The sequence below is a fragment of the Ptychodera flava genome, chromosome 9 (assembly GCF_041260155.1).
Source record: "Ptychodera flava strain L36383 chromosome 9, AS_Pfla_20210202, whole genome shotgun sequence".
Classification (NCBI taxonomy): domain Eukaryota; kingdom Metazoa; phylum Hemichordata; class Enteropneusta; family Ptychoderidae; genus Ptychodera; species Ptychodera flava.
Window position 1 is genome coordinate 34,713,072 of NC_091936.1, and position 17,643 is coordinate 34,730,714.

Sequence of the window (17,643 nt, forward strand, 5' to 3'; positions counted from 1 at the left end):
TCTAACAGCTGGCAGTGCAATCCCGAATCTAATTACGTTAAAAGTAGCAGGGGAAAAAATGCAAAACAGCCGGGTTATTTACCCGGCACCCGGCTTCTAAGGACAACACTGAGTGACCCATGATTTTTGTTCTTGGCTTGGTCGGGGAATAGTTGAGCGTTTAACTGATGAAAGTTTGAGCAAAAGTTTAAACTTTTTCATTTCCGAGGCGCGAACTACCTTAAAAAGAATTGCATCAAAAATTGGATAGGATTAATACCCAGCCTAGCTGTCGGCCTCGGTTTTCAAACGCACAACCGAGCATGTGGCACGCGATGTTCTGTAGAAGAGACTCACAAAACCACACAGCACGTATTGTTTACTCTGCACAAATGTCGCAGAATTATCAGGAACGATCAAAAACCAGTGGCACACATTTAATGGTATGCTGAGGTGCTGGCATCATTGCTGGTGTAATCTCCGTGACCCATATTTAACAAATTCGATACATTCGATACAGGTACGTCATGTACATCCGATTAAGCGCATACATCGAAGTAAATACTCCATTCGGAGAAGATGTCATCGGGACAGCGATACAGAGTACCTGTAATTCACGCGCATTAATATGAGACGATGATGGACCAAATAAGCAAAGGACTGATTTCAAAATTAAAAGCGACTCGGACAGCTTACACTACTTCAGTCAAATTTGACCCACGATTTGATCTTGTAATGCTTAGAGTAAATTTGACATCAACTAAATGAACACGGAATTATGTTACGTCGTATTGATACAATATCGGTGCAAAGGACCTGACTAAACACATTTCCTTTCCACCAAAATAGTTTTGAACTGTAAGGGCGCCAAGAGCCATTTTCAAATCATTGGCATAAAAGGCCACGGTGTCCCCCGGCTCATCTTTGGTCGTCTTGGGTTTAGATGTTTGCCGTATCACAATGCGAATGGCTTTCGTCGACAATCTCCTAACAATTTCGGCTGGTAGATTTTCGTAAAAAGTAGTCGATGCCGATAAGGGGTCAGGCTGAGTTGATTAGGGCCACGAGCAGTTGACACTTTATTTGCACAGTCCCCCATTTGTGATGGCGAAAGGGCAGAGGGAGTTTTGTAATGGGGAGAGGGAAATCGGGAGATTTCCTGGTATGGGTACGGGATATTGGGTAGAGGGATTTTTTTTCAATGGTGGCAGAAAGGGAGTAACAAACAACTATCGTTTTCCCTCCAAATGTTTGTTTAACGTATGTAGCAAAAATCTTTAACTCTTGCTGTGAACAATTTTTACTTCTTTTCGAATAAAAACGCCTTTGAGAAACAAATATTTTGTTCAAAGTTAAAGTTATTTTTTAAAAGTTTTTTGTTAAAAGTTTTTAAAAACAGTTTACCCCCCAAAAAAAGTTCCCCGTTCAGAAATAAAAGTTTGCTGAGGAGAAATAAAATTTCTTACAAATATTAAATATATTACCAAGAAATATGAGTTTATGTTCAAAAGTAATAAATTTCCATGACGTGTAGGGAAGTCTGTTGTCTTGAAAAAATTTTGCCTTTTTTTTAAAAATAAAAAATACTTTTTAGAAACATATTTTCTTTATTGTTAAAACTCAAACTACTTTCGAGAAGTTAAAGTTAAGATAAAGTTAAGATAAAGTTGCCCGTACAAAATTAAAAGCTTGCGGTGGAGAAATAAAATCTCTCACAAATATTAAAGATATTGTCAAGAAAAATTAGAGTTTATATTCAAAAGTAATAGAGTTCCGTGGCGTGTAGGGGCCACCGTATATTTGAGCTTTATTATGACTCTAAATTATATGCAATATATGTTAATTTATGCAAATTATCTTTCTTTTTGAAAAAGCTGTTGCCCCCTCCCCGCACTTTGGATTTGCTGTCCACGCCTCTGACTTGCAAACACCTTTTTACACAGACTTACACATGACTGGTCACGAAGTGCAACAGTACTCAGTGTGTAGTGTGTACTCCCTGGTAATGAAATAGTGGGAAATATGTCAATCATGTGTTGCTGCATATTTGCAGCAATAATCTGGTTTGCCGCAAATTTGCAGCAAATTGACTTAAGGGTTTGCAGGAAGCAACTCGGCGTACCTCAGTATCAAATGGTCTGTATCTTATGAAAACAACAACTGGCAGTGAAAGTTGTAATAGTCACAGGTAAAAACTCTTTACAGATGAAAGGATAATTGCTTCAAATGAATGAAACTGCAGGTTTTAGAGGAGGAAAACCAATGGCGGATGCGTGGAGTGGGACTATTCTATTTACAGTGTTCTGCCGAGGCCGCGGCCTTGCGCCATTGCCGCAAAACTTTATTGGCTGCCCCCGATTGAGGTCATGTTACGTTGGACCGATCCCTACACAACAATGGATGACAAATGGCGAAGCCAGTTTGTCTGCCTCGATGATTTTGAAACACGGTCAAGTGAATTACTGCCGCAACGCACATGGGTATACTACAGCTCCGGGGCTGGAGACGAAGACACTCTGAGAGAAAATAGAGATGCTTTCAGAAGGTAAAAACCAAGATTTGAAGTCATTGAACACGCTTGGAGCTCCAGGGTCTATGACAACACTTGCGAGGTTAGGCATTCAGCAGCCGCCCTGTGGATGTGACTATGGCTTTAGTATAGTTTAATTCAACATTTGAAGAACCTCGAGCAGCTGTGCCATGTAGTTGCGATGAGAAGGGTTGAGTGAGATGACAAAATCCCTCAGTTTGCTCGGTTTTAAAGAACGTTTAGGCAACCAGGTGTCACTGTAGAGCTTAGAAACCTAGCATAAATGATAAGAAACCGTGTGAGTTGCCTCGGTACGTCAAAGTTCAACAATGCTGTCATACTGTGCTGTATATAGACCGCAGGCGAGTATTATTTTCAATGATTCATTCACTGTACAATTATATTACCGTACTGAGTAGCCCTGCGTACCGTGCTGTGTGTTTCGTGCGTTACACGGCCCCACATGGTGGGGGCGTGGGGCCGTGTGACGCCCGAAACACACAGCACGGTACGCAGGGCTACGTACTGAGTAGCTTTGGATGCCGAATACTAAAAACATCAATATGAGCAGACAGTTTTCAGCTGATATTTGCTTTGATTTTCAAAACACCTTTGAGTTTCACTTTGTTAGAGTGACAGCAAAAACGTTCCTAGCGATAAAAATGACGCAAACATCCTTCAGTAAAATAAAACCTCTCCATTGAAAGACTTTGCAACATACAAGCGGGCGGGGCACTGACATTGCCCCCTTAACAGTGGTACTGGTGTCGATTGGATTTCACTCTCTGTTCACTTCCTTCACAGATATTGGTTAAAACCACGTGTACTGAGAGATGTGTCTGTCAGAGATATGTCTACCACTGTACTCGGTGAAAAGATTGATATGCCAATTTGCATATCACCGACAGCTTTCCATGGTCTTGCACATCCGGAAGGAGAAATTGCAACTTGCAAAGGTATACTTACACATTTAAAAAGAGTTTGCAATTTGCAATACTATTCTGTCTGAATCTTCCGACTCCATTTCCTTCTTGGTTTCATTTGATTCTTCTCATTATTTCGTTTAACGCGAATGAATGACATAGACTTGGTTCAAGTCTGTGATTTGTTAAAGTTTGAGTGGAGTGAACGCAATGATTTGTATTCTGCTTTCATGTGAAACGCGCGCGCGCGTGAGTGGACGCCATGATTGGGGTGAACGATGAGTGGAGTTTCACCCGGAATCACAGGGGTTTGTTCGAAATCCAGGGACAAGAGGCCTTTCCATGAAGCCGGTCGCAGATTTGAATGAGCACAATAACTCTACAAGGGAGGGCAGCGTGTTACAAAGGGTATGGCAACTGCCATAGACGGGCCACAAGGTATCGTAGCGGCCTGGAAGGCAGTCTGTGACCCCCTGTAGGGTCACATGTCTGGGACCTCTTGCGGGATCCTTTACGTATCCAATATAGTACCAAGTTCCTCAGACCGGCGACCATGGAACTTTATCGATTGTTTGTCATCCAAGCAATAGATAAAATAAGTGTGATAAAGCTTTGAGTAGGTCTACGTGTGAGCTGCTACAACCACATTATCGTTTTTAAAGCTGCCAGTATTGCAGCGCTGATTGCCGACACCATAAGCCATCTTTTTCTTTTTCTTTTTTTTTTTTTGTACGATGGCAATAGACTCTACACTTGGCTTTCGGCCTTGGTGGCGAAACCCGGGGTGGCGAAGGCCGAAAGCGAAGTGTAGGACTTAGGGAACGAGCACAATTAACGGCAGGGGGCTGGAAGAGAAAATATGTGGTGCATATATTTTTTTACAGCCCCCTCCCCCCCCCTAACACCAGCAAAAATTTTAGTGCCCCCCCCCATCACCTGCAACAAAATTTTTGTGGCCTCCCTCCCCAAAAGAGAAAGATTACATAGGTACAAAGTTGTACACGTATATATAATCCTTATAACTTTTAATATATGCCTTAGTGAAAACAATATTCTTGCATTCTTGAAATAAATAATAAGCAAATAAATATATAAATAACAAGGCAGTATTGCTGAAGGCAATGAGTACTTGGGCCGAGATAGAGTAATTTTGAGGACAATATATACTACTATTCAAATATGGTCTTGAATTTACTCCTGTCAATTAGGCATTTGATTAACTGGTTATTAAACGAAGCAATGGCATGACAACAGCAAAATATGTCTAGCAACTTTTGTGGAGTTTGAGGCAGGGGTTCTTTATTTATAGTGAAATTGCTTAAACTCCTTAAATATTCAAATTACAGCAAATTTCTTGTGCTCTCGATGGTAGATGTCTAATATTTAGATGGGCATATTTAGATTTCTACCCTATAGTTATCCCTATATACCAAAAATCGGACATCCAGCTCTATTGGCTTGCTCAGAATTAGATATGCGAATAATTGATGAGGTACAATATGTGGTGTCATAAGGTGTCCCATCATACCAAATATGAAGGGTGTAGCACTAGTGGTTACTGAGTTGAGGACAAATATATATATATTTGAGGTCAAAGGTCATTGAGGTCACGTGACATTTTGTCAAAATAATTGTATTGCTAAGTTATTCCTATATACCAAAAATCAGACCTCTAGCTCTATTGGCTCGCTCAAAATTAGATATGCGCATAATTAATAAGGTACAATATGTGGTGTCCTTAGGTGTCTTATCATACCAAATATGAAGGATGTAGCACTTGTGGTTACTGAGTTGTGGACAAATATATATATTTGAGGTCAAAGGTCATTGAGGTCACGTCACATTTTGTCATAATAATTGTATTGCTAAGTTATTCCTATATACCAAAAATCAGACCTCTAGCTCTATTGGCTCGCTCAAAATAAGATATGCGCATAATTAATGAGGTACAATATATGGTGTCATAAGGTGTCCTATATCATACCAAATATGAAGGGTGTAGCACTTGTGGTTACTGAGTTGTGGATAAATATGTATATTTGATGTCAAAGGTCATTGAGGTCACGTGACGTTTTGTCAAACAAATTATATTGTTAACTTATCCCTATATACCAAAAATCAGACTTCTAGCTCTATTGGCTCGCTCAAAATTAGATATGCGCATAATTAATGAGGTACAATATGTGGCGTCATAAGGTGTCCCATCATACCAAATATGAAAGGTTTAGCACTTGTGGTTACTGAGTTATGGACAATAATGTATATTTGAGGTCAAAGGTCACCAAGGTCACATGATATTTTGTCAAAATGTCTGAGATATCTGCGTGAACCGATGGACTCACTGATGGACTCACAGATGGATATGACCCAATCTATAAGCCCCCTGGACTTTATCCGTGGGGACAAAAAACTGTGTCACTGCATCCTTTTGGCAATATGAATACGATGAGAAACTAAATTTTTATTTTTCTTGGCCTTATACATGAAAGTCTATGGAGAACTGCCTTATACATGGGAGTCTATGGAGGTGTAAACTAAAAAGTCCTCTAACACGGCCAAATTCGATCGCATTGTGAAACAAATCGACGTGCATCTGTATGGGGTTGGGTACTATTCTTGTGCAAAGTTTGAAAGAATTGACGAGGGCATGTCTGAGATATCTGCGTGAACGGACGGAGGGACGGACTGACATGACCAAATCTATAACTCCCCTAGGACTTCGTCCGTGGGCACTAAAAACAACGCAACAGTTATTACAGCTACACCGGCGGTAGGTTCATATCCAGAGCCCCGTACGGTCTGCCGCCGTCGCTTGAAAACAATATCATAAACCTGGCCATATGGGCAACTGTATACTTGACTTCCCGGAGAAGGCGAGCTGTCACGTTCAAGCTCAGGATTATTTGTCGATCAAATTTCAGTAAATTTACCTTACCTAGATGAAATTTTGTCTATATGCTGAAATTTCGCCGAAGTTTGACAAAATTGCATCGATTTTTCAGGTTCATATCCGACATTTTTGAGTTTTGAGTGCAGACAGAAATAAGTTTTGAGGCAACATGGCTGCGACCCCATGTTGACCCCTAGCCCTGCGTACGATGCTATGTGCTACAGCTAACACACAGCATCGTACGCAGGGCTAGCGAGAGAGTTGCCGACATCGACGGTTATTTACGAGAAGTGAATAAAAGACTGTCATTTTTGGAAGCGATCGAGTAGCTGAGGTGGGCTGGGATACGACTTGGGCCAAAGAACGCTGAATTTCGGCAGTAATTTGGCTTTTTACGTCAAGTCCCAAAATGGATTTGAAGTCACCGACCCTACGTACGCGTACGGCTCTTTGCAGGGCTGTGGTGAGCGGGGCGATCAGCTGTAGCGGAACACACAGCATCGTACGCAGAGCTAGTTGACCCCAAGTGAAAATGTTCGCGATCAAATCTTCCTATATTTTTTTCAGAATTTTCGACAAAATCATTGCTTCTTACATCTTTTGTAAAATATAAAATATTAATATAAAAATGCGATGTGCCATGTCTCCAGATTTCTAAAATATCGTTCGTTGAGCGTTCGACGGAATACTCATTTCGCAAACTTGTGACGCAGTTGAAATTCAATACTGACCGCCAAATAATCTTAATGAGACGAGATCATTCTAGACATCCTCCGAATTATCCAACCATTCGCGTTAGAGTTCAGCTCGCTTAGAGGATCATAACATTCTTCGGCCTTCGTTTAGATCGACCCTAATCTCTCCCATTTAGGAAAGAAATACACAAGCTACCTTGACAAAACTTCGTGCACCATCCAGGACCAAACACACTACAAATCACATGTCTTGACGTCATCATCTCCTTACATGGTAATCGGCATACCGTATTTTTTAGCAAAGGAGACACAGAATACGTCAGAGTATTCAGTTTCAAAACGTATTACATTGTGTGATGTTGTCAAAAAAGGTAATGTTACTGCAGTGGTATAAATTACAAAACACAAAAGTTCAAATCAGTTTATTTTGGACTGGCTTTACCCAACATTTCATATTGTTTCTTATGCCAGATTTGACCACGTGCTTACTGGCGACCCCTTTACATGCAAATTTTGTGTCAAATGGTGTGTTCTCCTGGAAAAACAAACGTACGATTTCTATATGAAGGAGGCGAAATTTGCCCTCAAAACTCGAAACCACCCCTTTATGGGGTGTACCTAGCTATTTTGAACGAGCTTCTCGAATCTGCAGCTCTATTTCGAAATGATGGTCTGGTTTTCTCAGCTCAAGGATAAGTGTTCTCCATCGCTGTGGGCATTACTATTCTCACTGGGGTACAGTTTCCAGTTGTAATGTTTTTCATTGTGTCCGGGATATAAAACCTTTCCTTTTCACAATTTTACTTCGATTAACACTAGTCCACATCTTGTCAGCGATTAAACATGTTTCAAGTTTAAATGTTAAATTCTGGTCTCGAGCCCTCTTGTTCGACCAAACTGAAATTACCCCTCCCACTTTGGCTCGTCCAGTGGGTGTAGCAAGGGTCGTGCCATCGCCTAGGAAACGGAGGGTGCATTAATTGTTGCATTTCGATGCACATTTTGATTATATTCAGAAGATTTTGTGGCAAAAACTCAGATAGAGAAGCATTAATATTCACATCTCACTTATTCAAGACTGGCTGAGAGCAGCACTTCCATTCAGTTAACATCATTACGCCATTTATTATGCCAAGAAAGATGAAGCCAAGACATTTTGCCCTCCCTGGTCTCAGCCAGGAATGGTTATACCTTGCAGAGTTTTTTCCCATGGAATGAAAACAAATGTACTTGGGCTGAGGCCCAAGTACAATAAACAAATAAAATAACATATGTTCAAGCTTTACTACTTGTAACACCTACAGCTACTTTTCAGTATTGTGTTGTGCTATTTTAATCTCAAAGAATGATGAAATTACCAAATACCTTATAAACAATCTACAAGTTCATTCAGTGCTGTTATAGTTGTTATAGTTGAAGCATTGATTTAGACATGAATTATTTTTAATGATGGCAGTGTTCACTGCACATCTCCAAGTTAGTCTAACAAGCTAAATATAGTGCATTTCATCATACTCTGAGTAAAATAAGAACTTCAAGTGAAACACACAGAACACAAAATACTCAAAAATAGCCAAATTATGTACAGCTACTGACCCTCAATACCTTTCCAAATGATGCATACTCCACCGCAAGGCTTCAACAAGGAACAAAAATGCTGAAAAATATTCTCTGTCTGTCATGGTGTAAAAAATTTTGGTGGCCCACCCCTTACCTTCCCTGGAATTTTCATGGCCCACCCCAAGAACACTCATCTTTTTTCGTGCCCCCCCCCCCATTTTCTCTTCCGGCCCCCCTGCCGTTAATTGTGCTCGGTCCCTTAGGCTACCACTAGCTCTGCATGGCAGGGCTGTGTGTTACCGGTGTTATACGGCCTCCCACATGTGGTGGGAGGCGTATAACGCCGATAACACACAGCCTGCCACGCAGAGCTAGGCCGGCCACAGGCGTTATGTTGACTGGGTAGTTTGTAAAAGTGTGGATTATGCTGTGAGTTTATGCTACGGTCTGACGTTTTGATACGTGGTAAGGCTACGTATCAGAACGTCGGAACGTAGCATAAACTACACTTTTGCAAACTACCCAGTCAACATAACGCCTGTGAGCTCGGCTACGTATACCACCAGTATGGTGATGCGAGGGCTAAACTGGCTGAGACGTGGCGTGACTTGGAGGGTCTGTGGTGGTGTGATAGGAACTTACACACTCATGTTAGCAGATTTATGCCTCACATGGCATGTATACTTGATGGCAAGTTGAACGAGAGGTTCGTGTAATCATCATCTTCGTGGTGTTGCGTAATTCATATGTGTCAGACAGGTGATGATGTGACTCTACAGTGAAGTCACCTGCACAAATATGGACTTGGTCTGGTTCTCTATGCCCTTTCCCTCGCTATCGCTAACCATGATTATAACAGAGCCATATACCATAATCATCCATCAGTGTTTATAAATTTCCACCAACAGCTGCAGCTGATATGAAGACATTGATGATATTGAGTGCAGGGTCGACCACGTCACTTGAAGACATCACCGCCGCGCGGCCAACGTCCGCCAAATGGCAGGACATTTATTTTTGGCCTGACCGCACAGCAACTAGGGATATGGTGAAGCGGGCTGAAATTGCAGGCTTCAAAGCGATTGTTGTAACTGTTGATATTCCAGAAATCGGTTCTAGAAGAAAGCATATCCAAGTGTTTGGAAAGAGCCTACAACCTTTACAACCAGGGATGCAATTAAAGAATCTCAAGAAATATATGAATCAGGTATTTTTGAACCACGCTTAAAAATCTCATTATTTCAATATCATCTTTCTCGGGACGCTTGGAAACAAATTCGGTCATCTCTGTACAAAACTATACCATTCAACCGCAGTGACACAATATTTCCCTTAAGAAAATACATGCGAGAGAAGTATCTTATAAGGGATTTATATGTAGTACTGCAATGTATAACAATTTAATGATGACGATGACGATGATGATGATGATGATTATTATTATTATTGTACTTGGGCCTCAGCCCAAGTACATTTGTTTTCATTCCGTTGGAAAAAACTCTGTAAGGTATAACCATTTCTGGCTGAGACCAGGGAGGGCAAAATGTCTTGGCTTCATCTTTCTTGGCAAAATAAATGGCGTAATGATGTTAACTGAATGGAAGTGCTGCTCTCAGCCAGTCTTGAATAAGTTAGATGTGAATATTAATGCTTCTCTATCTGAGTTTTTGCCACAAAATCTTCTGAATATAATCAAAATGTACATCGAAATGCAACAATCAATGCACCCTCCGTTTCCTAGGCGATGGCACGAACCTTGCTACACCCACTGGACGAGCCAAAGTGGGAGGGGTAATTTCAGTTTGGTCGAACAAGAGGGCTCGAGACCAGAATTTAACATTTAAACTTGAAACATGTTTAATCGCTGACAAGATGTGGACTAGTGCTAATCAAAGTAAAAGTGTGAAATGGAAAGGTTTTATATCCCGGACACAATGAAAAACATTACGACTGGAAACTGTACCCCCAGTTGAGAATAGTAATGCCCACAGCGATGGAGCACACTTATCCTTGAGCTGAGAAAACCAGACCATCATTTCGAAATAGAGCTGCAGATTCGAGAAGCTCGTTCAAAATAGCTAGGTACACCCATAAAGGGGTGGTTTCGAGTTTTGAGGGCAAATTTCGCCTCCTTCATATAGAAATCGTACGTTTGTTTTTCCAGGAGAACACACCATTTGACACAAAATTTGCATGTAAAGGGGTCGCCAGTAAGCACGTGGTCAAATCTGGCATAAGAAACAATATGAAATGTTGGGTAAAGCCAGTCCAAAATAAACTGATTTGAACTTTTGTGTTTTGTAATTTATACCACTGCAGAAACATTACCTTTTTTTGACAACATCACACAATGTAATACGTTTTGAAACTGAATACTCCGACGTATTCTGTGTCTCCTTTGCTAAAACATACGGTATGCCGATTACCATGTAAGGAGATGATGACGTCAAGACAGATTTGTAGTGCGTTTGGTCCTGGATGGTGCACGAAGTTTTGTCAAGGCAGCTCGTGTATTTATTTCCTAAAAAGGAGAGATTAGGGTCGATCTAAACAAAGGCCGAAGAATGTTATGATACTCTAAGCGAGCTGAACTCTAACGCGAATGGTTGGATAATTTGGAGGATGTCTAGAATGATCTCGTCTCATTAAGATTATTTGGCGGTCAGTATTGAATTTCAACTGCGTCACAAGTTTGCGAAATGAGTATTCCGTCGAACGGTCAACGAACGATATTTTAGAAATCTGGAGACATGGCACATCGCATTTTTATTTTAGTATTTTATATTTACAAAAGATTTAAGAAGCAATGATTTTGTTGAAAATTCTGAAAAAAATATAGGAAGATTTGATCGCGAACACACTTTCACTTGGGGTCAACTAGCCCTGCGTACGATGCTGTGTGTTCCGCTACAGCTAATCGCCCCGCTCACCACGCGGCCCTGCAAAGACCCGCACGTAGGGTCGGTGACTTCAAATCCATTTTGGGACTTGACGTAAAAAGCCAAATTACTGCCGAAATTCAGCGTTCTTGGGCCCAAGTCGTATCCCAGCCTACCTCAGCTACTCGATCACTTCCAAAAATGACAGTCTTTTATTCACTTCTCGTAAATAACCGTCGATGTCGGCAACTCTCTCGCTAGCCCTGCGTACGATGCTGTGTGTTAGCTGTAGCACATAGCATCGTACGCAGGGCTAGGGGTCAACATGGGGTCGCAGCCATGTTGCCTCGAAACTTATTTCTGCATTCTGTCTGCACTCAAAACTCAAAAATGTCGGATATGAACCTGAAAAATCGATGCAATTTTGTCAAACTTCGGCGAAATTTCAGCCTATAGACAAAATTTCATCTAGGTAAGGTAAATTTACTGAAATTTGATCGACAAATAATCCTGAGCTTGAACGTGACAGCTCGCCTTCTCCGGGAAGTCAAGCATCCAGCTGCCAATACACAGTTGCCGATATGGCCAGGTTTATGAGATTGTTTTCAAGCGACGGCGGCAGACTGTACGAGGCTCTGGATATGAACCTACCGCCGGTGTAGCTGTAATAACTGTTGCGTTGTTTTTAGTGCCCACGGACGAAGTCCTGGGGGAGTTATAGGTTTGGTCATGTCAGTCCGTCCGTCCGTCTGTTCACGCAGATATCTCAGACATGCCCTGGTCAATTTCTTTCAAACTTTGCACAAGAATAGTACCCAACCCCATACAGATGCACGTCAATTTGTTTCACAATGCGATCGAATTTGGCCGTGTTAGAGGACTTTTTAGTTTACACCTCCATAGACTCCCATGTATAAGGCAGTTCTCCATAGACTCCCATGTATAAGGCCAAGAAAAATAAAAATTTAGTTTCTCATCGTATTCATATTGCCTAAAGAATGCAGTGACACAGATTTTTGTCCCCACGGATAAAGTCCAGGGGGCTTATAGATTGGGTCATATCCATCTGTGAGTCCATCAGTGAGTCCATCGGTTCACGCAGATATCTCAGACATTTTGACAAAATATCATGTGACCTTGGTGACCTTTGACCTCAAATATACATTATTGTCCATAACTCAGTAACCACAAGTGCTAAACCTTTCATATTTGGTATGATGGGACACCTTATGACGCCACATATTGTACCTCATTAATTATGCGCATATCTAATTTTGAGCGAGCCAATAGAGCTAGAGGTCTGATTTTTGGTATATAAGGATAAGTTAACAATATAATTTGTTTGACAAAACGTCACGTGACCTCAATGACCTTTGACCTCAAATATACATATTTGTCCACAACTCAGTAACCACAAGTGCTACACCCTTCATATTTGGTATGATAGGACACCTTATGACACCATATATTGTACCTCATTGATTATGCGCATATCTAATTTTGAGCGAGCAAATAGAGCTAGAGGTCTGATTTTTGGTATAGAGGAATAACTTAGCAATACAATTATTTTGACAAATGTCACGTGACCTCAATGACCTTTGACCTCAAATATATATATATTTGTCCACAACTCAGTAACCACAAGTGCTACACCCTTCATATTTGGCATGATGGGACACCTTATGACACCACATATTGTACCTCATTAATTATGCGCATATCTAATTCTGAGCAAGCAAATAGAGCTGGATGTCCGATTTTTGGTATATAGGGATAACTATAGGGTAGAAATCTAAATATGCCCATCTAAATATTAGACATCTACCATCGAGAACAAAAGAAATTTGCTGTAATTTGAATATTTAAGGAGTTTAAGCAATGTCCACTATAAATAAAGAACCCCTGCCTCAAACTCCACAAAAGTTGCAAGACATATTTTGCCGTTGTCATGCCATTGCTTCGTTTAATAACCAGTTAATCAAATGCCTAATTGACAGGAGTAAATTCAAGACCATATTTGAATAGTAGTATATATTGTCCTCAAAATTACTCTATCACGGCCCAAGTACTCATTGCCTTCAGCAATACTGCCTTGTTATGATTATTATTATTATTATTTGCGATTACCGGTTAGACAATAGATGTGTTTACGTACCCGATTTATCTTCGTTGATTGTGTTTAGACGGTTTACGGTAAATTTTGCACGATGCAGTTATGCGCTCTACTATCAGAATCACAATAAGTTAACCAAAACAAAGTTTTTGTTTACAAAGAATAATGAATTTGCTGTTTATTTCTCCTGGAAACTTCTCTACAAACCAGTCTTCGGATTCCATAGATGATGGAAAGCAATTTGCCAAATCAGACAACAGGAGTACATGGCGGGATATAGCCTGGCTGAAAACGATGACGACATTACCAATCGTCCTGAAAGGTATCCTCACCGTAGAGGACGCTATACTGGCGGCAGAGCATCATGTACAGGCAATAATGGTATCCAATCACGGTGCCAGACAGCTGGATTCTGTACCAGCTACGGTAAGATTATAATAGGGCGATTCATCGTTTTAAAGTTTACACCCGCATACCTCGGTGAACTCCACTCATACTTAGTATAAACCAAGAGAGATATCACACAATAGTCTGTCGTGTTAGCTGTCTGAGGTATAAAGTAAATATGCTGTACGTCGTACACATGATTGATGCTCTGTCTTGCAAACAACAGTTTGTGGGTGGTGCCATTCTGTTACGATTTTACGATAAAGCCTTTTCTCTGATAAGCCTGGAAAAAATCTATTCTTTGCAGTGAGCAAAAGAATAGCGCAATACATGTTTGAGCTCCTACACTTGGTATGATATTAACATATGCCTGAAGTAATTAAAAGGGCAACTTATGATGACACACATCTATACTCAAACATGCTGATTTAAGTGTTGACCGATCCAAATTTGACAATCATCGTCAAAAGGTAATCTTACAGTTAGGCCTACTATACAGGATGCCCTGAAACGTACCATAAAGTGAATACTAGTGTCAAATTAAGATCTAATTTGACAATACTTACTTTTAAAATTATCCTATTTGTGGGAAAAACAAACACTACCAGGGCAATTCCGTTGAAACGGACGTAATTATGAACGTTCTTAAAAAGTTGCGTCCGGTGTTTCATTTTCCTTTAGTTTACCTGCAAAGAGCTTCTACTGTACGATAATGGTTGTTTATGATGTGTATGAGTTGGCATTTACAGCATTTGGGCAAATTACAACACGGGGCCATAAGGCATTATCAGTCATAGCAAGCGTAAAAATTAATAAATTTATGATTATGAATACTTTGGATAAAATTAAATATTTCTGTCATTGTTGCATACTTACACAAATACCCTACTGCACTCGAATCTTAAATGATGATCAGTATTATGCCAAATTCACGCAGTTGTAACACTGACCCCATATATATATAACCAATTACCTTGATGTGACCTTGATGTGCAGTCAGAGTACTGCTTCGGTAGCCTCTCTAAACAGTAGATAATACTATTATAATACTATTGAAGTCAATAATAATAGTATTATAATACTGTTACAACAAATAATACTATAATATCATGTTTACAGAGTCTGCTGATGCAGTACTGTGAGGCAAATCGTCTTTAGTTACTTAGGTATACTTTTTTATTTTATGCGACACGTTAGATCGATGTACTGTCGGAAATCGTCGCAGCAGTCGGAGACAAACTTGAAGTGTACGTAGACGGTGGCGTAAGGACAGGCACTGATGTTCTAAAGGCGTTAGCCCTGGGTGCAAGGGCCGTATTCATTGGTAGACCCGTCTTGTTCGGCCTAGCTTGCAATGTAAGTCAAATTTGCCTTCCTCTCAAACGTGGATTAGGAGACCGACCAATGGGTTTTAGAGAGAGTGGTAAAACATTGAAAACGAAATCTGCTACCAAAATGTAAATAACTGTTTTGCAAACTTGCAGTGTTTACAACAAGGAAGTTTATATTCATATGAATGTCAACCGGAATTGCTTGAGATTCTATCTTAACACAAGTCCAAGAAAAATAAAAAAAATGTTTCTCATCCTAGACATATTGCAAAAACGATGCGGTGATGCGATTTTTTTCTCTAGTTTTTTTTTATTCTTCAACCAACAAGAACGCACAAAAACATAAAAACAACATGAGCTTATGTTTGTTGTTGGAACAACCTAATCTACCATTTGACAGATTTTCGTATAATTTTCTAAGCTTTCCTGTAGGGGAGGGGTTTGAAGTAAAACGCGATGAGTTTTCACTATACACAGCCCTAAAAGTGTCGCATGAGAGTCGTATTTCCAAGATACTGGACTCGCCCCCGCACCTTGGTTTAAAATGCTCTTTGAAATTCTAGGTAGACAAACAGTCAGTACACCAAATCGGTCAATGGCTAAATGCTCAATTGAAGGTCAATCCAGGTCACTTAATAAAGCTATCCAGAGCCGTCCTACACACCTAAAGTGACGTCTTGTCGATAAATACAGAATATACATGAAGCCCTGATAATTGTGGAAGATCTGATACGTTCTTTAGGAAGCTGGCAGATCTTAGGTTTTATTGGTACAAGGTATACAACGACTTTGAAACTTTTTCAGACACGTTTCAGACACAAGGAAAAGAATCTTTCACATACAAAATGTAATGTTATAGGCCTACGCATACATTTTCAGCATTTCTTGTTTTCTCTTTTGTTTGCTTCTAACATAGACCCTCTTCTCCAGGGTCTATGCTTCTAACTTGTCTGTCGCTGACATATTCTCTTAGGGAGAAGAAGGAGTTAAAGCCGTTCTTCATATTCTACGAGAAGAACTTAGCACAGCCATGGCTTTAACAGGTTAGTAGATAACCCCGTACCTTTTCCACGATCGCCATCACAATGTCAATGGATAGCCGCTAAAAAAAGATTATAGGAACCGACCCAGGAAAACAGTCAATTCACTTAACAAGCGATTTTATTGAGGAATTGCCACGAGATAAATACCTGATGGAGATTATTACAACCTTGCTATTTTTCTTTCCTTCAGGTTGTAGCCGTTTAAGGGACATCTCCCGGGATCTCGTCACTACGAAGAGTTGTTGGTCAAAGCTATGACAGCCCTCTGAGCTCTTACAAGAGTTTGACCTTAATTATCATTTGCGTACGATATATGATTCTGCTGTCGACACGGAGCTCATAAAATCGGCGATTGTCATTCGTCCGCCGACGTTTCTCGCATTCGGTACCCCCGTCAGAAGACTACCAGTTTGGTATTTGATTCATATCCCCAAATCCACTCGTGAATACTTGTTCTTTTGAGAATTATGTCTCAATTTTCATCGGAAATCTTCTGCGAATCTAGTAACTTTGAAATGTGTTTCCTACTTACTGGTATGACCTGTTGCAGATTTTATGAAATGATAGCGCGATTTACATTTTGATTGGGGAAGATTGTTTATCACATTTTTGGTTAAATATTATAGTAGCCTTTAATTTTGGTCGGAAGATTCACTCAGGTTATTTCTTTTAAATAATGAAAAGTCGTATATTAAAATCTTTGTGTAATGTGGTCAATCATTTGTCAAAATATCGTTTTTTTTCTGAAACCGTGCCGTGTGTCGGATAACATTTCCAGTTCCTAAACATGACTTCATTCAATTTAATTCAAATTACAGCGACATTTGCAAATTACTTTATACCATATTTCACGTTGTGGTCTCAGAGGCCTTTTCTCTGGAATAACTTGTCCCGTATGCTAGCTTTCAAAACTTGGATCATGTGGTTGTTAGCAATTGCCCTATTGCGATGTGTTGAAATCGACAAAATCGTGGTAACAGTTGTTCCGGTTTCCCTGACGTTTAACTTCCAGATGCTATCTCACTGATATTCGAGTTCTGTGGACTATCAATTACACCATAGAATAAAGCACATCCAAGCGGTATTATAAACAAGATCAGCTTTTATATAAAAAGCAAAATAAATCACCAATAATGACACGTTCACTTTGCTTTGCTCTTGTTTCAAGCAAATCAAACTATCTTCAAATTATACCTCATTTACATAGTTAAAATGGAAAGAAAATCTGGCGCCAAGTAAATATAAATATTGCACAGTCGTGAAATGTCTGAGTACTCAAACAACGATACAGTTAAAGCTAAGGGTGATAAAAA

The 17,643-nt window shown here is 40.1% G+C and overlaps 1 protein-coding gene across 1 annotated transcript; it reads left to right on the plus strand.

Annotated features, from left to right (window-relative positions):
- The first annotated feature begins 2,335 nt into the window (after positions 1-2,335).
- Positions 2,336-17,047, plus strand: LOC139140810 (2-Hydroxyacid oxidase 2-like). The gene is made up of 7 exons (XM_070710233.1): positions 2,336-2,524; positions 3,314-3,465; positions 9,486-9,784; positions 13,780-13,995; positions 15,154-15,312; positions 16,261-16,330; positions 16,521-17,047. Exons 1-7 carry the CDS (start codon positions 2,346-2,348, stop codon positions 16,586-16,588), a joined length of 1,143 nt encoding a protein of 380 aa, XP_070566334.1. The 5' UTR covers positions 2,336-2,345; the 3' UTR covers positions 16,589-17,047.
- The last annotated feature ends 596 nt before the right edge of the window (positions 17,048-17,643 follow it).